At 41.3% G+C, this 21,804-nt stretch overlaps 1 protein-coding gene across 2 annotated transcripts in view; it reads left to right on the forward strand.

Annotated features, from left to right (window-relative positions):
- MYO7B (myosin VIIB) overlaps positions 1–21,804 on the forward strand; it is a 302,847-nt gene that overhangs the window by 207,832 nt on the left and 73,211 nt on the right. For both annotated transcript variants that reach the window (XM_033957613.1, XM_033957614.1), the window contains 7 exons: positions 258–431; positions 3,004–3,231; positions 7,152–7,319; positions 10,137–10,254; positions 11,084–11,210; positions 16,481–16,650; positions 20,172–20,353. In XM_033957613.1, coding sequence (XP_033813504.1) covers positions 258–431; positions 3,004–3,231; positions 7,152–7,319; positions 10,137–10,254; positions 11,084–11,210; positions 16,481–16,650; positions 20,172–20,353 — 1,167 coding nt within the window. The remainder of the gene's footprint in view (positions 1–257; positions 432–3,003; positions 3,232–7,151; positions 7,320–10,136; positions 10,255–11,083; positions 11,211–16,480; positions 16,651–20,171; positions 20,354–21,804) is intronic.

Consider the following 21,804-nt stretch of genomic DNA (forward strand, 5'->3'; position numbering starts at 1 on the left):
GATATTCTATCAGCAAGCAGATAATTTGGGTTGCATGCTCCCCTCTCCTCATACATACCCACACATCACCCTTTTTTATATTTATTTTAAATTTTATTGTAAACTGCTTCGATTTACCTTTGGTTTTATATTTGCAGTATATTATATAAATTGAACTTGAACACTACTAGTGCCAGTCCACATAACCCTCTGTCTACAATTTTGTACATATGTCTCACATTTCCTTGTTCTAATTCATTGAATTTATATCACTATAGGCTACTAAGATGAATAACCCTATCATGTGCCCTGTTATTCTGATGAATGGTCAAACTATCAGTATCCCAACTGATCCTGCATCCACAGCACAAGAGCTTTGTCAGTATATCAAGGATAAGATCAAGATGAAGGACATGTTTGGCTTCTCCATCTACATCACTATGAATGATAAGGTATCTTTTAAAATGATTTCAGAAATTGTATAGGTCATGCTAATAATAGTCATTAAGCATTATTGGAGCAATATTTAAATTCCACAATTGGCATCTCTTTAAAATGTTGGCCTTGAAATGTACCAAAAAAACAAAAAAATGGAAGTGACACTACTTGTTTTAAAGCAAAGGTGATTCAAAACTGCAACTCATATGCATATCTCTTTAAGTGCTCAGAGAATTAGTTGTCAGACTGCGGAACAAGTCCGTATGATGGAGCGCCTGAAGTAATCACCTCTAATCATTGCACATGAAATGTAAACATCTACCAAGATATTCAGCGCTGAATATCTGGATATACCTCTACTGGAGATATTATCTAGATAATAGCAATGTTCAGCACCAGTCTCTAGATAGCTATGTGGATAACTTAGAACAGGTTTTTTTTGCCACTATCTGAATACTTTAAATCTCCACCCTCAACTGCCCCGGTACTGTCCAGATACTCCCAGATTCTGTATAGCTTGCCCAAATTTGGACATGGAGCCCAGATTTGTGCATAAACTAATTAGGCAATTAAGAGCTAACAATCAATTATTAGTGTTAGCAAGCACTTAATATGCAGTAATTAGGAGTTAAGCGTGCATCTGCCCTATGCCCTATTCTATAAAATGGATGCATAAAGTTTATAGCATGAGACTCAAAAGGGGGCATGGCCATGGGAAGCCATGGGTAAGTTGGGACATTCCCAGAAATTAGACACAGTGTTAAAGAATACCTGAATTTGAGCACCTGCCATCGTTAAGCATAAGCATTTTTGGCAGGCGTAAGTGCTCACTGTCAGCATAACTATTGCTAGCATTCAGCATTTTCAGTTGGCATAACTAATGTCAGCGAAGGCCTATGGGAAATTATATCAATCTGACTGGCATGTGAATGCAGATAGACCCTGAGTGAAGGCAGACGGTTTCATATAACCCTAAAAGATGGTTTCAAATAGCCCTGATTAAATCAGGATTATCTAAAAGGTGTTAATGTGTTAATGTCTGATTGAGGGTGCTTAGGATAATGGGTCCAGGTGCACAGATAACTAAAGTTAATCAGAAACTATTGTCAGAGACAGACTGGAAATTACATATGACTGCAACCTATTTTTCTCCTGTCTATGAAGGAGGGGGAGATTTAACTTCTATTGAAGTTCAATAGATTCTGGTTTTTAGAATAAGTTTCCAAACTATAAAAGCCCCCTCGCAGCATCACCCCCTTCTCTTGGCTCTTGGCACTCTGGTCCTCTCTTGTTTCTCTTGAGCTATCTCTCTCTCTCTCTCTCTCTCTCTTTCTCTCTCTCTCTCTCTCTCTCTCTCTCTCTCTCTCTCTCTCTCTCTCTCTCTCTCTCTCTCTCTCTCTCTCTCTCTCTCTCTCTCTCTGGCTCTCCTTAGAACTTCAGACTCTCTGTCTCTTTGTCTCTGAACTCTGTAAGGCAGGGAAACTACTTTGCTCTCTACTTAATTGTAATGCTTAATTGAAATGCTTATAAATATTGCTTTTCTGTAAGCCTATTTCTATAATATATTCTTTATGCAATCACCTCTGGCTGTGTTTCTTATTGGATTCTACTCCTGGTGAATCTTCTGTGAGGGAACTGAACCTGGGACCTGGCGTGTGTAAGGGCGCCTCTCACGTAACCCCTACCACCTAATATTGTGGGGGCCACACTAACAAACCTTACACTCATACCCAATGTTAGGCACAAGAAATGTGCTAGGCTAGTATCCTGTAAAGGGTGCTCTGCACAGAGGCCCGGATTCTGTAACCAGTGCCATTGTTGGCAGCCGCCTTAAAAATGGCTGCTGATCACATGTCAATCACGCAACACATACCCATTGTTCCAGTCAACTACTTTCTTACCAAACAAGGTAGAAAGGAGGGAAATCAGTGTGATTATTTAGATTAATAAGCTTGTCCATCAATACAAATAGGTAAGCTTAAGAACATGATATAATTCTCAGTCTCTAAAAATACATTAATAGCAAAACCAAAACTAAAATTGGCATATCCTTGAAACTGGGTAAGAGAAAAAAAAGTATCCGCAGATTTCATCCCAATTTAAACTGTTTGAAAATTGCTCCCAATTTATATATATATATACTATAGTATACTAGGAGCTGGTTTAATGTAATGTTTCTTAAGCTGGATTTCAAATATCCCATAGCCAATCTACATTTCATGATATTCATAATGAATGCACTTCAAAGAAGTTTGCATTCTATGGAAGCAAAGCAATCTCATATATTCATGGTGGATATCCCAAAAACCAGATAGACTAGAGCATACTCCAAGACTGGCTTGAGAAATGCTTGTTTAGTAGACCTATGCTTCACACCCAAAATGAAGTTACATGTATACAAAAGTTTAGGGTACTGAATGGTATTTCTATTTACAGGAAACTGTCAGACTCTGCTATAAGATCTTTTTATAGTGCCCTTGCAATCCAGTAAAACTACCTTTCACCAAAGTACGTGTCAGGTCTACTTTGGTTTATGTTCGTTCAAAAAAATGTCTCCTATTGTAACTTATAATCTGTGCCTTCTAGGCCTGGTCCTTGGGTAATGGAAGGAATCATTTGATGGATGCTATTTCTCAGTGTGAACAGCAAGTAAAGGAGCGAGGTGACCAGGAGCGCTCTGCTTCTTGGCGTCTCCACTTTCGAAAGGAAATATTCACACCATGGCATGACTCCCAGGAAGATCCAGTGAGCACTGATCTCATTTACCATCAAATAATCAGTGGCATCCACTTTGGAGAGTTTTTCTTTGACAAGGTGAGCATCATGAGCATCGTACAACCAAATGCTCAGGTTATGTTATATCATATACAAAAAATGAAAATAGCAGAAATGACAGAGGTCAAGTCCACTTTGCAGTTTTATTGTTATTGAAGTCTTCCTGTTATTGAGGTCTGCCTGTTTCGGCTCTACAGCCTAGATCAGGAGTCTGAAATTCAAAAGCCAATTCTAAGAACTCTGAAATAGAATATGGAGAGCATATTTATTTAATTTCCTATACTGTTCTCCCATGGGAGCTCAGAACAGCTTACATGAATTTATTTAGGTACTCAAGCATTTTTCGCTGTCTGTCCCATAGGACTCATAGTCAAAATGTACCTGGGGGCATGTCTGACAAAGATGGCAAAACAAAGTTTACAAAAGCATGGTAAAAATATAATATGACATAACATGGTATGGTGAGACATAGCACAGTATGGCAAAACTTAGCACAGTAAACATAGTATTACAAAGTATGCATGATAAAACATAGCATGGAAGATATGGAATGGCAAACATTGCAAATATCATTGATGTCAAAGTCTCCTCCCAAAAAATTTGCTTTAGAGACATTTTAAAAGCTTTGAGGGGCATAATAAAAAAAAGCGTCTAATTCCCCTTTTGGCCTAAGTCCTTAAACGTTCAACCCAGAAGCAGGGAAAGTGTCCATAACCAAAACAAATGTCCTTGTTTTGATTATGGCCTTCCTCTGCGCTGCTTCCTCAATGCCTGCGTCAGTTCACACGGGTCTTGCAAGGTATTTACTGGGGGAGGGGAGGTTGTTCTCCTGCTCCTGCGAGGCCAGTTAGTTAGTGAGCTCCTCCAGCCGGAATGGGGAAATGACTATGCCCAACTTCTCCGAAGATGAAGAAGAGAAGGACTGCAGCGCGGCCGAGCTATTACCAGCCCCGTCTGTGTCGCTTTCGCTGGTGCTGGCCGCCATGTTGAGCAAAGAGCCAAGTGGACTCCAGACAGATAGCGAGGAACAGGCGCCATGTAATGTGTGCGCACGCCTGGGGAGGAGATGAGGCCGGGGAGGAGATAGGGATGTATAGGTCACCCCCACATGGTTTTAAAACTCTTAGATAAGCCGCAGCTAGTAACATGGGGTGACTTATCTAAGAGTTTTAAAACCTAAATCGGCATTTCCTGCGGCCTATACATGGGGAAATAAGGTAGTAATTTCTTCAATCTGCCAAATAGTGTGCGATGCAACACATAAAACAATTTTTTCTGTCATGGCCCAGACTAGAATCTTCCCTGATAATCTTTAAATCTAAACTCAAAACATTCCTATTCAAGGATGAATTCTATAAGTGAGATTCTTCTTTACTTTTGAGCCTAACTTTTTAAAATTTTTCTTTAATAATTATCTCGATCTTACAATGTATTCCCTCCTGGTGTCATGTTAGTTTCTTATGTATTGTTTATGAAACCCTTTTAATATTCATATTTAAATACTGTTTTTATTTATATACAGCATTTTATTGTAAACTGTTTAGATGTATTTGATAGACGGTATATCAAGAAACTATTAAACTAGAAACTTGATTGTCACAGCTGCAATGGAGGAGCTGTGACAAGGACTGAGGTTTGAGAGGGACACAGAAGAGGGGAAGATGCCAAGTTCACATAGATAGGAGTGAGACCCTCATATCCACCCCTGTGCCTGTAGTGTTTGGGCATGGCATTACCCCCAAAACTATGTCTGTGCTTTATAGTTAAGAGAAGGATGCAGATGGTTAGAAAAGTTTGATGGTGCCAGGGCCCACTTTCCCCTTCCTCCTCCATTCCAACATCTAAGATATAAACTTACATACATCTTGATTGCTGCTATAGCAACATCATTGTTCCTTTTTGTTAGTGACCATATGATTAATTATAAGAGCAATGATTGAAGATGAATGGAAATTGGATGGAGAGCTACAGGATTGTAGGATCTAGCAAAAGATACTGTCACATTAGAGACGAAAGCAAGGCTTCATTAATATAAGAAGGGGATGAAATCAATAAGTCAGGGATAGCAGCAACAGAAACATAAATGAAAGAATGATTTAAATAGAGGGAAAAGATGGGTAGAAAAATGAACAATGGGAAATGTGATTGGACTTATAAATAGCTATATGGATTGTTATTTATGACTTGATTATCTTCAACAATCTTAGACAAGTAACAGTAAAAACATTAATCAAAATCTGACAGACACAAAACAGAGACCAACTGAAGCTAAAACTTAACACAACGATTAACTAAGGATGGATGTCATCAGGGAAGAGAAAAAGGTGTGGATAAAGACTTATCCTATAGCAAAACTGTATCTGCATTACCAAAGAATAATTGAGACTTGGGGACAAGAGCTCAGAGTCTGGATGCATGAATACCTGAATATTACATTAATTTACATTTCTAGACCGCAAAACCTTATGGATCAATGCGGTTCACAAAAAGATTTTAAAAACTGGACATTTCCATTGATCTACAAAACTTGTCATAAAATTGTATTAGTGCTCTAGAAATTTTGTAAATAATATTGATTTTAGTAGTTTTCTAAAATGTAAAAAAGAGCCCAAGAGCTAGACTCGATGGGTGACTATAACAATGGGCTGGATGGTCCAAGTAGTAGTCGCCCATGCTGAGACAGTTTGCAAGGGCATGGGGGAGGTAGTTGGGTAAGAGAAGGAGGGGTCAGAGGTAGAAAAGGAGGGACTTGGCTTCCCGCCGGGAGGTTGGGAACGGATTGGCTGCGTGAGGGGAAGCAGGGCATGATGGGAAGGGATTTTTATAGGTTGCATGCCTTCGAGGAACAGTGCGCGTCCCTGTCCCTCAGAAGCAACTTTCCCGCCCACCGTCTCCTTTGGATATAGGGTTCGCTTGGGTGATTTGGGGGTTTAAGGTTGTCGCAGCGGTGGTAACCTGAGCTACAAGGTTTTGGCTCATTGGAAGATGAGCGGGTATTTGGCAGTCAGCTCAGTTGAGTGCTGATGCCATGGGTCAGGTGACCCTTTAAGGGGGGGGCATGGCGGTCCATGCCTAATCCCTAGGCTCCCACAATAGCAGGGACTGTGTAACAATAGAGTCAGAAAAAGTGTTAAATGGCAAAATACAGACTGACTCAATCAATATAGCCAACATATGAGGAGGACAAGCACTGCTATCTTCAAAGCTCAGAGACTTGTAACTCTGAAGAGGGGAAATAAATCCTCTCTTAAGGTAAGAGTTTTTCATCCAATCATAGCTAGACATGCAGTAAGCAGGTCCAACTCAAGAAGGCATTGCCTTCTTGAGTTGGACCTGCTTACTGCATGTCTAGCTATGATTGGATGAAAAACTCTTACCTTAAGAGAGGATTTATTTCCCCTCTTCAGAGTTACAAGTCTCTGAGCTTTGAAGATAGCAGTGCTTGTCCTCCTCATATGTTGGCTATATTAATCCCTAGGCTCATCATGGATGAGCGGTTAAGGGGAAGTGAGCGAATATGCCTTGGCACGTGAGGCATGTGACACGGAATAGGGGCATAGAAATCCATGCCACCCCTTAGGATCTTGCTGATATGGCAGGATCAGGGGAATATAATTGTAAGTTTTGTCAAATTACAATGTCTTGTAGCTCGGGGTGAAGCAATTGTTCATTGCTTATTGGTTTCCCAATAAACAAAGCTGCGACATGATTATTACCATCTATAAAGTATCTGTTTTTATTTATCGTTGACATTATTGCTGAGTTTATATGAGCATTGATAAGTCAGTACAGCGAGGGAATTTTGTAATTATGGGGGTTGGGGATGGGTTAGAAGGGGTGTGAAGCGACGACAACTTGGACATTCCAGATCCATATGTTAATAGGAACAAGACTTTGACTATGATGTAAATAGGAATGAGACTATGATATATTTTTTGTTTTGTTATGTTGTTTTGTAGGAAGAGGATTTCATGGAGATAGTTGCAAAACACATGTATATTAAATTTGAGCAGACCCTTAGGCCAGAGCTGATTCAATCTGCACTCCAGGAATGTATCCCAATGAGGCTGCTAGCAAGTAAACCAAAGGATTTATGGATAAATCTTGTGACATCTGCATATTCCAAGGTAGGAACCAAAATGATTGTGCAATAGACTAGTCTTAAAGCAGGAGCTATGAGGGCTTGTCTAGGGTTCCTCTATGTTTCTCCTCAGAATGGAACACTTAGAGAGCAGTCACGAGAATCTTAGGATGCATTATGGCACATGGGCCTCAGGATCTAATCCTGCATTCTGTGATACTAGCATGAAAGACTTCAAGCGATTTACCACCTTTGACTTCCAAATTTCAGCTGAAATTGTTGTGGAAGTAGCATCTGGATTTCATATGGAGGGCTATGCTTGCATAATGGTAACATAGGCATAGTTATGGAATAGTAACAAGCACAAGAAGAGAGTTCTCTGAGAGCTGCTGCTTGTTCTTACTGCTGGTTTCTGCTCCACACAGTACAGATTTATATGAAGTTAGTACAGTATTGAAGTTATACAAAGGAAGAAATAGAATCAGTTAGTAGTACCATCTTTTCATTTAATTACACTTGGCACTTTAAGGGTCAAGATGTTTACTGTTTTGGGTCCCTCCTTTTGGAATACAATTCTATTATCTTTATGATTGTAGACATCTCTACCTATTGTTAAGAAATAATTAAAAGCTTTTTATTCAATGATGTCTTTGGAACTTAGCTTTCTTTTCTTTGGCATGCCCCTAATTTACAGGGCCTGGACTGAGCGCTGGTGTTGACTCAGCTGGATATGCAGGCATTTTTTTCTGCTATAGCTTTTTAGAACTACTCTTAACAGTCTAGGACATTTCTGTTTCTCTTTTATGTCTCATCACTCTCCTCTTTCTTTCCTATCAATAAATAGCATTCTTTTTTTTTTTCCTTTCGTGTTTGAATTTTAGTACTGTAAACCATCCAGAAGGGTTTCCAATTAGGTGGTACACACATTTTAAATAAACTTGAAACAGGGGGGTTCCAAGATGGTGGCAGCTTACTCTTGGTGTCTCTGACCTCGATCTGTAGGAGCGAATCTTTATTGATTTTTGCCTTACTCATGGCGAGTATGCCACATTCAAAGAGAAAGGGAGTAGTTCGAGCCAATCCCCCTGTGGCACGAACTTCTACTCCCTCACAACGCTCCATGCTGGAGTTCATTGGGGCAGGTTCCCCTTTCATTGGAGCAGAGAATGGCGGTTCCCCAGCTGGAAGAGAGGCTGGGGCTTCAGACTAGGAGGTATCTCTCTCCCCTCTGATGTCAGTTCCACCGCCGATCTCAGCACCAAACGCAGCTGACCCGGATGTGACTCCCGATATGGTAATCTCGAGGGAGACCCCAGCAGTAGGGGCTGCAGCCGCATGGAAACAGCTGGAGGCAGGAGAAACTACAGAGATTTCTCCCCAATCAAGAAAATCTGAGGCAGTGTCACTGGAGAGCATATGGGAAGCTCTCATGAAGATCAACACAACAGTTTCCAGCTCTTCTAAAGAAATTGCAGCGCTCGTGAGTACTCTCAATACCTTGGGAGAGAAACTACAAGGTACTATAGACCAATTTAATATGGAAGTATCCCAGGTTAAGGCTAAAGTTACTGATTTACAGACTCTATCTTCAGAAAAGACAAACTTAATTTGAATAGGAAAATAGAACAATTGGAAAATTATAATAGAAGATTAAATGTGCGGATTCTCAACTTTCCTCGTTCTATTGGAGTTTCACCTATAGAAATGTTAAGAAAATATCTTGTTGAAGTATTGAAGTATTCATCTGACTTAATATCTCTGGTTAATCGTATATATTATATTCCTACAAAAAAGTCAGGAGCCACATCCGATGAACCAGCTGTGGAGCAATTAAATCTTACAGATATGCTTGCATTATCTCCTACAGACTTCACAAAGTGAGCCACTTTATTGGTTTCTTATGTGTTTGAGCAAGATGCTAATTCACTTTTGAGATTATATTTTCAAAATTCCCAAGTACCATTTTTGGGGAATAGGGTCTGGATATACCCAGACGTCGCAAGACAAACACAAGAGAGAAGTAAACTTTTCTTGGCAATGAGAACTGAGACAGTGACGCTGGGGGCAACTTTTTTATTAGCCTACCCATGTAAATGTTTAGTTAAGTACCTTGCAGTGAAATATGTATTTCTTTTACCTGAACACTTGCACGCATTTCTTGGTATGAAGAAGTTGTCTACTGCTAGTGTTAATTAAGTTGTACAGGGAACCTTACTGCTAAGCCTATTCTTTATATATCAAGTTATTACTAAAAATATTGTTTCTCTTCACATTTTCCAGGAACTCTGTAAGGAATGATTGTGGCCTAAGAAGGTTTAATTTGTTTTCTTTGAGAACTGATTTAATTTTGTATTCATACTGCTGATTTTCTTGAATAAGGTTATCTTGTGTATATTTTGAAAATTCAATAAAGATAAAGTTAAAAAAAATAATAAAATAAATAAACTTGAAACTTGAATAGAAAAAAAGAGAAAATATTAACATTTATGCTAATACTTCCCTAAACAAAACTGGATAAGAAGTAACAAAATCGGATGAAAACTTCTAAAAATACTTTGCACATTTACTACTCTTAAACTGTTTGTTGTTCTTAATAATTCCACTACTGACGCTATAAAACAATTTTGACTTTATAACTTCCATCTATTGCATTTTGGGACTTGAAGTTCTCTATTTCCCATTGAAAATAGGACTATATTAGGTATGAATATATTTGAATGGAAATTAAAAACCTAGCACTGACCTATGGTACCATTTATATAACTAACTGTTTCTTTCCCTTTGTGTGCAGAAATGGTTTATATACAGTGATATGTTTTCAGTTTGATTTTATGTTATGTATCCATATTGCTCTATGTTGCAGGCCTCATATGTTGAACAGAAACTTTCTCCCAACAACGTGAAGGTACAGGTGGTAGACTATGCCCAGATAAAGTGGCCTGTACTTTTCTCGAGATACTTTGAAGTGTCCAAGTTCTCAGGTAACCTCGATAAACTAGATGATAAGGCATTTGTTACCAGTGTAGAGTTTGCATTAAATATTGATAATTAGCTCTCAAAGTGAATAGTAGTAGTACTTAAGAGCATAAGAAATTTCATACTAAGGGCTAGATCAGACATGGGCAACTCCGGTCCTCAAGGGCTGGAATCCAATCGGGTTTTCAGGATTTCCCCAATGAATATGCATGAGATCTATTTGCCTGCACTGCTTTCAATGCATATTCATTGGGGAAATCCTGAAAACCCAATTGGATTCCAGCCATGTCTGGGCTAGATGCACTAAAGATACTGACTCGATCGCTGTTGGCTGATTCTCTGGCCAATTCTCCAATAGCGATCGATTGACACATGTGCAGAGCCGTAACAGCAGTGACAGGTGAAGCAGTCTCCTGTCACTGTTAGGGCACCGGGAGCCCCCCACAGAAGTGAAAATGGCAGGAGGAATGCCCACTACCTCCTGCCACCAGAGGTCCCCCACTACCCCCAACCCCCCCCATTGTACCGTCTCAAAGACATTGGAGCAGGATGGTGGGGCTTTTCCTCCCTGATGCATCATGTGATGCACGGGGAGGGGCCTAAGGCTCTGATTGGCTCAGGTGCCTAAGGCCCTGCCCTTTGGGAGGGGCCTTAGGCATCTGAGCCAATCAGGGCCTTAGGCTCCTCCCTCTGTATCCCAGGATACATGGGGGGGGGGAGTCTAAGCCAATCATTAAAATAAATAACTGTTTTTGATGGATTCTCCATTTCAGGCATCAAGTGAATGCAAGTAAAATGTATTGTACCTCAAATGGAGCTTTTCTCTGTTTTCAGGACCCACACTACCCAAGAACCAATTCATTATGGCCATTAATTCAAAAGGAATCAGTTTTCTGGACAAGTCAGAGAAGAAATTCCTAGACCTCTCCTTCCCAGAGATCATTGGGATTCATACTTCAAGGTTGGTCTCCTAAAACACATACCCTCATTCTATAATCTTAGCACCTAAATGTAAGCCACATTTACTCGAATGTTATATTCACATGTGTAAGAGCACTGTGCGCTCAGCGGTATTTAGAATGTGATTGTGCAGGGCGCTTAGTGTGTGACTGCAAGAAGGCATTCACAGGGGGAAGTGCATGGGTAAGTCCTAGACTTACACGCATGGAGGGGCATAATTTTTTTTAAAAAACAACATCTAAGTCCTGCTAGTCGCCCAAAGTGGGCAGCAGGAAAATGACAATTCTCATAAAGTACGTCCAAAATTGGTTTCTTTTCGAAATTGTCTACCTGTACATCCAGGCATTTATTCGCCCAGACTGCCACTATATCTATCTTTATACCACATTCCCGACCAAAAATTCATCCAAGTCCCAAACACCCAGAACAAGACCTTTTAGATGTGGAAGGGGCCAGTCTTTCATGCTGTAACACCCGAATGTCCGCAGCAAGAGTGTCCAGTCCCTCCTGCCGGACCCCCCCCCCCCAAGGGGTAGTCTTCACTAAAATGATCATGGCAGAGAGATTCCCTTGCTGCTATCAGCTCAGCAGCAACCCGATTTTCTAAGAGGCATTTATGACACAGACGCCAGTTACAGAATTGTGGTGTTAAGCAATTCTATATAGGACACCCATGTGTGAATTTCAAAAGCCACTTAGGCGGCTTCTGAGACAAGGTGTCCTATACAGAATCTGGCCTTTAGACCTGTTTTTAGATCGCCTATGTCAGAACATATTTCCGTCCAGGCAGCCTGGTAAAACTTTTGATTATCCCTGCAGTACGACTATGTGTAGGTTGGCCCACATTCCGCCCTAACCACTCCTCTAAAAACGCCCCTTTTAGCTCTTGGTAGACAGCAGAATTCAGAGGCCTACAAATTCTCCTGTTTCATTTATCGGCACTTGGACAGTTTTTTTAGACATATTTTTGGTTTGATTATGAGTCCCATAACTTATAGCATGCCTGAAGTCAGGACTACTCAAATGTTTTGAGTGGAGGTGCAGAAACTTCAACTGTCTGGAACTCATTGTCCACAAACTATTGCATGCATTTCATCTCTCCTCCACCCCTGGGTTCAAAATCTCCTGTCTTCTCTCCCTACCTTCCAGTCCATGATCTCTCTCTCCCTCCATCCATATTTCTTTCCTTCCTCCCTTCTAGCCAGCTACTGTCCAGCGTCTCTCCTTTCCCTCTGTCACCTGGGTCCAATATCACTACCACTGTCCAGTATGTCTCTCTCCCTTTACCTGCCCCTGGGTCGTACATCTCTCTATCGCAAGCTTTGAGCTTGGTAGCAGAAAGCCTGTGCAAATCCTACTGCTGACTGTGACCTAAACAGAGAAACAATTTAAGGTACACTGAAGGGGAAAGGTTGGATTTAAGGGGAATGCTGGATCCAGGGCCAGAGGAAGGGGCTGAGGGAATGGATCCATCCACCCCTACTGCGGTGTCAGGGCCAAAAAAATCACCACCCTGGTGGTCCACATGTCAAGGCTTGGCAGTCCAGATTGTGGACCGCATTCTACTATTTCAGTAACCTTGCGGTAAGTTATGCACTAAAATACAACATTTACACACTAACATTTATGTCTGCCTTTACATGGAGTAAAAGAGAGCACCTAAATGTTGGCATGCCAATGCCTGTCGGTATCTGGGCACCTGGATGACATTATAGGTAGAATTTGCACTGAGCATTTTGGCACCCAAATTTGGCCTGCCTTTGTTGAATTGCCCCCACATAGTCCAGTTGTAGAGCAGGAGAGACCACTATCATATACACATTATAAATAAAAGTGTCCAGTGCCAATGATGCCTTAAACATCATCAAATCTAATGAAACTATAATAGCTCAATTTTTAAAAGTGTGGAGGGGCATAATCGAAAGAAACATCTAAGTCCGTTTTTGTCTAAGTCGCAAGTCGTCCAAAGTAAAAAACAGCCTAGGACACATTTTCGAAAAATAAGTCCAAAATTTTTTTTCTTTCGAAAATCGTCTAATTATACGTCCTGCCAATCTGATTGTCCAAGTCGTTAAATCGTCTACCTTTATACCACATTTTCGTCCAACTTTTCGTCCAAGTCAAAAACGCCTAGAACAATCCCTGTTGGACGTGGGAGGGGTCTGCAAAGTGATGTACTGAACACCCAGACATGGCACCTAAATAGTGGGGTACCTTACAGGGCACTGCTGTGAACTTCACAAAAAGGGTGCCATGTCTTCTCCTCACTACTGCTCCCTTATAGGTCACGGTGAGCCCCCCAAACCACCTCCAGAATCCCCTAGACCTTATGGCTGCAGGAGCCACTTATATGCCAGTACAAAAGGGTTTGGGGGTGTATATGGGAGTGCACATGTTTAAGTATCAATGCAGTGATTACATGGGCTTATGGGCATGGGTCCTCCTCTCCATGAGTCCCTAACCCACCCTCAAGACGACTAGGCTTTCCTATGCCAGGCTGCCAGGTGATGATGGTCTGGAGGCTGAATTTTAAAGGTGTGATTAATATTTTATTGGGGGGGTCGGTGATCACTGGGGTAGTGTGTGTGGGGGGGTCTGTTTTATGTGTTTGAAGTGCTTGTCTGGTGATTTTAGGTGGTTTTTTGTGACTTAGACATCCGGGGCTATATAACTTTCAGTTATACATGTTGTACGACTAAGTCTAAGCCGGCCCATGTCCCGCCCAACTCCCACCCTCGACACTCCTCCTGAAACGTCCCGTTTAGCTTTGGTCATTCAGCGGCACTATGAAGGCCTAGGTCATTTAGAAATATGTCCAAAACCCATTTTTATTATCAGCACTTGGACGTATTTGGACAATGTTCGTTCCAATGCCGACTTAGGCCAGTTTTTGGACGTTTTTCTCTTTCGATTATGAGCCCCATAGGATTCTTACTTAAAGTGCCTATTTAGGTTCCTATTTTCAGTGGGTATCTAAAAATCAGGCTGAATATAGGATCCTACTAGGGGCCGCTGAAGGATACCATATGAGGCCAGGGGTTACACAAAGATAAGACTTCCTTTTGTACAGTGCTATCTGCCCAGTTAGCTATGCGGGCACTGCCTCTAAATATGGCTAGTGCCTGCATAACTGCTGGCACTAGCCCTAGCTCCACCCACAGACTGCACTAACTGCATAGTGCAGCAGCAGTCAAAGAGGATATCGAGCAGCATTGCATGGTTAAGTGCTGCTGAATATCTGTGGATGTTCTACTGAGCCTGATTTAAGCAAGCAGGAGCTTCTCTTGCCTACTTAAACCATATTGAACCTCTAACCTAGATTTTCTCAGTTACTACTCCCCAAACCTGGAACCTATTATCAAACCTGGTAAGGGAAGAAAAAAAATCCTCAAAAAGTTCAAATCAGAGTTAAAAAGCTACCTACACAGGGATGCTTTTAATTAATCTGATTTTGGTGTCTATTCAACACTTCCACTCGAAGCAGGTAAGCATTGATCAATCAAACACCCTTCTGTTTTATCCTTTTTTTGTTCTCTTTCCTATACCAAGTTGTAGTTCTTCCCTCCATCTCCCTCTCGTCGAATATACATTGTAATCCCCCTTATAAAATTGTTAGTTTCCCCTATTTTTTATTGTTCATCACTGTTTAGCAAGGGCCTCAATGCCCTGGTCATGTAATTCGATATGAGTTCAGCCTTTGATCTGGTAGAGCACGGGAAACTGTTACAATGCCTAGACGCTATTGGTATCAGGGATGAGGTGTTGAACTGGTTCCGTGGCTTCCTTATATCCCGCACCTATCAAGTACATTTTAATTATGAGCTTTCCGACACCTGGAGCAATCCATCCAGTGTGCCACAAGGGTCTCCACTATCCCCATTGCTTTTCAACATCTACATGTCCTCACTGGGCACGCAACTAACCCAGCTAGGGATAAAACTATTTAGTTATGCAGATGACTTTACGATTATCATCCCATTCGCTGATTCTGTCTCTGAAACTATTCCCAAAGCTTCAGAAGCCATAAACGTGATAGAGCAGTGGATGACAAACTTTAGGCTCAAACTTAATTCAGAAAAAATGACATTCTTCGTTGCTTCACCACATCCGCTTGACACCGAAATACCTCTATGTATCAATAAACTTAGTTACCCTATCCAGCTCACCATAAAGATACTAGGTGTAACTCTGGATCAATGCCTAACCATGAAAGACCAGGTGGACTCCTTAATCAGAAAGGGATTCTTTACTCTCTGGAAACTCAGATCCATTAAAGCTTATTTCGATACATGGGCATTCAGAACCCTGGTCCAATCCCTCGTACTAAGTCTACTTGACTACTGTAACATCGCCTATTTGGCAATTTCCCAAAAGAATATGCAACGTTTACGATTAATGCAAAATACAGCAGTCAGACTGATCTTTGGGCTAAAAAAATTTGACCACGTGACACCCTATTACCGGCAGTTGCATTGGCTGCCGATAGAGGCACGCGTAAAGTTTAAATTCACCTGCTTCTGCTTTAAAGCACTACACGGACTTGCCCCTAAATACATAACTGACCTTTTCTCCTTCTCAGCCAACAGACACAAGAGAAGCTCACATTCCAACTTTGTTTCCCCCCCAGTGAGAGATTGTAAACTGAAAAAAACACCATGAACACCTTCTCTCACACCAGGCAGCATCGTGGGGTAAAGACCTAGAACAATTGCTTTTGCCCACTAGTTACGAGGAATTTAGGAAACATCTAAAAACACACCTGTTCCTAAAGCATCTAGACAACTGATCCATTCATCTCTCTCCCCTCAATAGCGATTAACTTGTCCTACTTATCACTTTCTCCTCAACAATGGATTTCCTGTCCTATTAATTTTCTTTCTTCCACCCTCTTAAAGTCAATCAATTTGTACCTTTGCCTAATCTTTTGTAAACTGCATAGAACTTCACAGTATTGCGATATATAAACTGTTATTATTATTATTTGTAATCTGTGAAAAACGTGATTTCATCAAATCTCAAATAAACTTGAAACTATTATAACCATTCATATTAGCTGCGAAGGGCTTGTTCTCAAACATACATTTCTAGGGAGGTTACCTCAGTTCAGATGATAGACTATTTCATAGCCTTACCCCCTTTGACTGTGAAAAATGTTCTCCTAAATTGTAATTTGTATTATGTTTGAGTTTTCAGTCTTCTGGCTTTACTGATTTCATCTGGCCTGGATCTGTTTATATGCTATTGGCAGGGATGACACTTTTCTGTTTGCAGGACAGAAAAGTCATTTGGACAGAGCTGTACCATCCGTACATTACAGGGAGCGGAGTTTGTTCTGATGTCTGATGACAGTGCTGACATTGCAGAGTTACTGCTTACATTTCTGGATGGGTTGAAGAAGAGGTCACAATATGCAGTGGCAATGCAGGATAGCGCAAAACTAGGTAAGCAACAGTGTAAGAAATAGGTAGGGATATAGTGACTCCACAGAACCCATAGGCTTATAGCTTATGCATGCCCAAGAATTCACAGGAAAAAAATCTGTATTCTCTAGTCATTTTAATGGAGATGGTATAGAACTGAATATAAACAATGGTCTTCTTGTCAAGCATAAGTACAGAATCATAATCTTAGTCCTCAATTTTGTCATGTTCTTTGGAACTATATAAGACTCTGGTGAAACCTCATTTAGAATACTGTGTACAATTCTGGAGACTGCACCTTCAAAAAAGTTATAAACAGGATGGAGCTGGTCCAGAGAAAGGCTACTAAAATGTTCAATGGTCTTCGTCATAAGGTGTATGGGGACAGACTTAAAGATCTCAATATGTATACTTTGGAGGAAAGGCAGGAGAGGGGAGATATGATAGAGACATTTAAATACAGTGAAACCTTGGTTTGCGAGCATAATTTGTTCTGAAAACATGCTTGTAATCCAAAACACTCATATATCAAAGCAAATTTCCCCATAAGAAATAATGGAAACTCCACAACCCAAAAACTTTAATACAAAATACTATTTGTACTCGTCTTGCAAGACCCTGCTTGTTTAGAAACCGTAACTACACTCCTGCAGTGGCAGAGCAAGACAGAGAAGAACCATCAGCTCAGTTGTGAACGCACTCCCGGAGGAGGTCGGGATGGAGACCACCATTCCGGGATTCAAGGGCAAGTTGGATGCACACCTTCTCGCAAATCACATTGAGGGATACGAGTAAACAAGGTTTCTCAACAGGGAACACCTGGCTTGGCCTCTGCGGGTGCGGGTCGCCGGACTGGATGGACCTAGGGTCTGATCCGGCGAAGCCATTTCTTATGTTCTTATGTTCTTATATGCAGGTCCTGGATCTGATGGGCCACCGCGTGAGCGGACTGCTGGGCACGATGGACCTCAGGTCTGATCCAGCAGAGGCACAGCTTATGTTCTTATGTACTTGTCTTGCAAGACCTTGCTTGTATATCAAGTTAAAATGTAATAAAATGTTTTGCTTTGCAAAACACTTGCATACCAAGTTACTTGCGATCCAAGGTTTTACTGTACTTACATGGTATAAGTGTGCTTGAGGCGAATCTCTTTCAATTGAAAGGAAGCTCTGGAATGAGGAGGCATAAATGAAAGTGAAACGCAACAACAATTTATTATTTCTATAGCGCTACCAGATGTACACAGCGCTGCACATTGTACATGCAAGAGACAGTCCCTGCTCAGAAGAGTTTACAATCTAATAATGAGAAACACCACAGGACAAAAGGGGAGTCAGAACATAGTGCTCATGTAGGGAATTAGAGGGGGGTTGGTGAGGTGGAATCACATAGGACAGAAGAGATTCTGAACTTAGTGCTCATAAAGGAATTAGAGGGAGATAGATTCAGAAGTAACCTCAAAGACATGAGATAGGCCAAATGTATCAGTTTCCCTAATGAAGCTAACAAATGAGTTGCCTTCTGAGAATTGCCTTAAGTCCCTTTTTCTCCCTGTTAAGATTTTAAATGATTTCCATGGGAGAATGGCAGATAACTGTACTTTGAATGGGTGCCAGATTAGAAACACTTGAGAAATTTGCCACATTGGAGAATGCCAAAGCCTCAGTAAAAAATCAGCAAATGGATAAACTCCACTATGGCCTATATTTTTTTTGGTATCCATGAGATTGTTCTAAAGATGTGGAGGGGCATTTTTGATAGCACATCTAAGTCCGACTTTGACATTTTCCACAAAACATCCAAAATTGGACTTCCAGAAGGGTCCATTTTCGAAAATGCTGAATGTCCAAAATTTTTTTTTTGAACATCATCTAGTTGGACATCTTGACCATCAGGATGTCCAACTAGGTGTCCAGCCTCAGGACATCTAACTTTATTCCTCATTTTTGACCACAATACCGTCCAAGTTGAAAACGTCTAAATGAAGTCCATTTGGATATGGGAGGGGCCCACTTTCTAATGGACTGGTCACACAGACATACCAACAGAACTTCAAATAAAAGTGCCAGAAGTACATTTCACCATAACCCTCTTATAATGTGAGGTGAGTCCGCCAAAACATACTATACTTGCTTCTCCACCACCCCAGTAGCCCTTATGACTGCAGGTAGCATCTATACGGCAGTATAGTAGGGTTTTGAAGAGTTTTGGTGGGCTCACACATTCCACCATAAATGTAATGGTTAGAGTGGCTTATGGGCCTGGCTCCTTCTCTCTATGGTTCACTAGCCCACCTACCTGATTACGTAAGACACTTGTGTGACACTCTACTAGGTTTTCCCATACTAAGTTCTGCTGTTCTAGAGCCAGGTATGTACTATTTCATTCAAATTTGGGGGTGGGAGGGGTCAGTGACCACTGGGAGAGTATTTGGAACTCATTACTTAATCCCTCCAGTGATCATCTGGTCAGTTTGGGTAACCTTTTGGCACTTAGAAGCTTCTCAAAGAGGTCTAGTTGAAAACATCTAAGTTCCGTCTATGACATCCTGGGAAAGGGTCTATTATAGCTGCAGGACATCCAAGTCTAAGCCCACCCAAAGCCTGCCCATTTCTACTCTGGATGCACAGACGTCCAGAAAGTCAGTTTTGAAAATGCTCACTTGGACGTTTTGACTGGTAAGACATCCAAGTGCCAGTTTATGCTGTCTTTTGGATGTCTATCTTTTTATGAAAATAAGCCCCATAGTTCCTCATATCTGCTTGCTCTAGGTCAAGCTAGGCTTTACCAAGATTGCCATTCAGTAATGGCTTTCAAGTAGCAGAGGAGTGCTGAATTTTTTCTGCCGCCACCATCCCAATACATCTCCCAGCAGGAGGGATGCCCAGCCAGAAGGCCCACCTCCATTGAATGGCAGGCCTTCCCCTTCCTGGTGCATTGTGGGATGCAACAGGGTGGGGCCTAAGACCCTGATTTGCCCAGGTGCTTAAGGCCCCTCCCATAGGAGGCACCAGGGCCAACCGGAATCTTAGACCTCTCTCCCAATGCATTCTGGGATGCACTGGGAGTGGCCTAGGACTCCAATTGGCCAAATCCCATAGGCCACCATGGAACTGGGCATCCCTTCTTTCCATGATCTGAAGGGGTTCTGGCAGGAGGGACTGGGCATCCCTCCTGCCAGTAGTCTTCACAGGATGGTTAGGTTCCCTGCCACAGCCACTAAACTGTTCGCGGCAGGGAGATTCCCTTGCTGCAATCAGCTCAGTGGCAACCCGATTCTCTAACCGGCGCCTGTGACAAATGTGATTCTATATATTATGTCCATGTGCGATTCTCAAAAGCCCCTTAGGCAGCTTCTGAGACCAGGTGTCCTATACAGAATCGGCCCTTTTTGCCTATTTCATAGTATACTGAAACTCTCCATACTGGGAGGGACCTAAAACCTAGTGAGGTCCATTCTTTAGTATGCTTCATGTTCAGTGATTAATTCTCACAGGATATACAGTTAATTATAGTCCTTTCTATTTGCTCTTCACTCCAGATGACCCTACCATTCTGGTTTTCAAGAAGGGGGATCTCCTAATTTTAACCCAGGACAAGGAGATGCAACAAAATCAGAGCTGGATTTCTGCTCAGAATGAAAGGACAGGAAAAATGGGAGCTGCTACTCTAGATGCGATCTACATCATCCCAACTCTTGTCAAACCAAACAATCAGCTGGTGGTAAGGAATATCTTATAAGGCAGAAAATGCTTTCTGAGCTGCAGTTAATGGCTGCTCTAGTTCAGCTTGGACACCATGATTCTTTCAGCTCTCAATCATCTGACTTCAGGTTGGCTAGGGTTTTACTGCTAAAGCAGCACTTGCAGGATTTGGATAGAAAAAAAAATTATTTTTTAGGGTGACAGAACTTCCTCCGGTAGATTTCTGAGCGTAATTAACTTATATTCAACACAACAAACCCTCTCCAACTAATGGAAGAACCTTCTCTCCTGTAATTCAAGGGCAGGAGCCTCTCATTGTTTTTTCTGCCATTAGCTACTCCACTAATTCACTGTCAGTGATAAGTTCAGGCACAAACAACATATTTACTTCAATTATTCACTTTTTGTGTAATATGCCATACACTTCTGGCAGCTGCCATCGCTATCTACCATTCTATATAGACTATCTCTGTAGATAGATTTCCCCCCCACCCCCCCACTGTTCTAGGTTCATCAGAGATTTACTTATTAAGAGTCACATTCAGTGCAGGCTTACTGCCGCAACTCTCTTCACATAACCATGCTTATTTACTAGTACTCTTCGAATTCCATCTTCTGCATTAGCTACGTGCTTTTTAGCTTTTCTTTTTCTGAACAGTGGCTTGCAGTATTCTCACCGAACGCAAGAACCATATGTTGCTGTTAGATGTATAAAGACCGGACTTCTCTATTAATACTTCAATCTCTTTCAGTTTGCAGATGAACAGCAGTACCTCATCACATAGATAGCAGACTAGGCTTTTTCTTCCATACAGCTTATCAGATACCTCAAGAACCTGGCATGGCTGTGAGATAACTTAAATCTTTTCTCAGAAACTTCCAGTAATGGCTTCACATTTTCATACACAATGCCACTTCCCATACCTCCAAAGCATTACAGTATCCCTTTTCCACCTAGATTCCTTTTGCACGCTAGTTTATCTTTTTCTTGCTAACTCCGATCTCTTCCCCTCTATTTGGTGCTTCACAATTTTCTGCACTCTTTTTTCCATTCATGCTTCTGTCTTCCTCAAACTTCTTTCCAGTGGCATATACTTTCTGGGTTTTTTCTTATATGTCACCTTACTCGTCTTTAGGCAGGCCATGCCTCAGACATTCTGGATTAATTCAATTAGATCAAATTACAATATATTACATTAGCTTTGATTACTTTTATTTACTTTCTCAGTCAGAACCCCTCAACACGTTAAAGGCTTTCTACACTTCTAAATTTTTACACATGAAGCCATATATTTTGTCTCTTCATCCTCAAGCCTCCAGTTTCATGATAACCTTCACCATACCAAAGCACCTCAGAGGCCTCCTCCAGTGGTTTTACAACCTTACTTTGGTAATTCCCAATCTGATGGAGTCTCCAGGAGAACCATTCTTAACTTCTCACTGGGGCAGTATTTTTTCTCATTCCTCTTA

This window comes from Geotrypetes seraphini, chromosome 9 (genome assembly GCF_902459505.1).
Source record: "Geotrypetes seraphini chromosome 9, aGeoSer1.1, whole genome shotgun sequence".
Taxonomy (NCBI): Eukaryota; Metazoa; Chordata; class Amphibia; order Gymnophiona; family Dermophiidae; genus Geotrypetes; species Geotrypetes seraphini.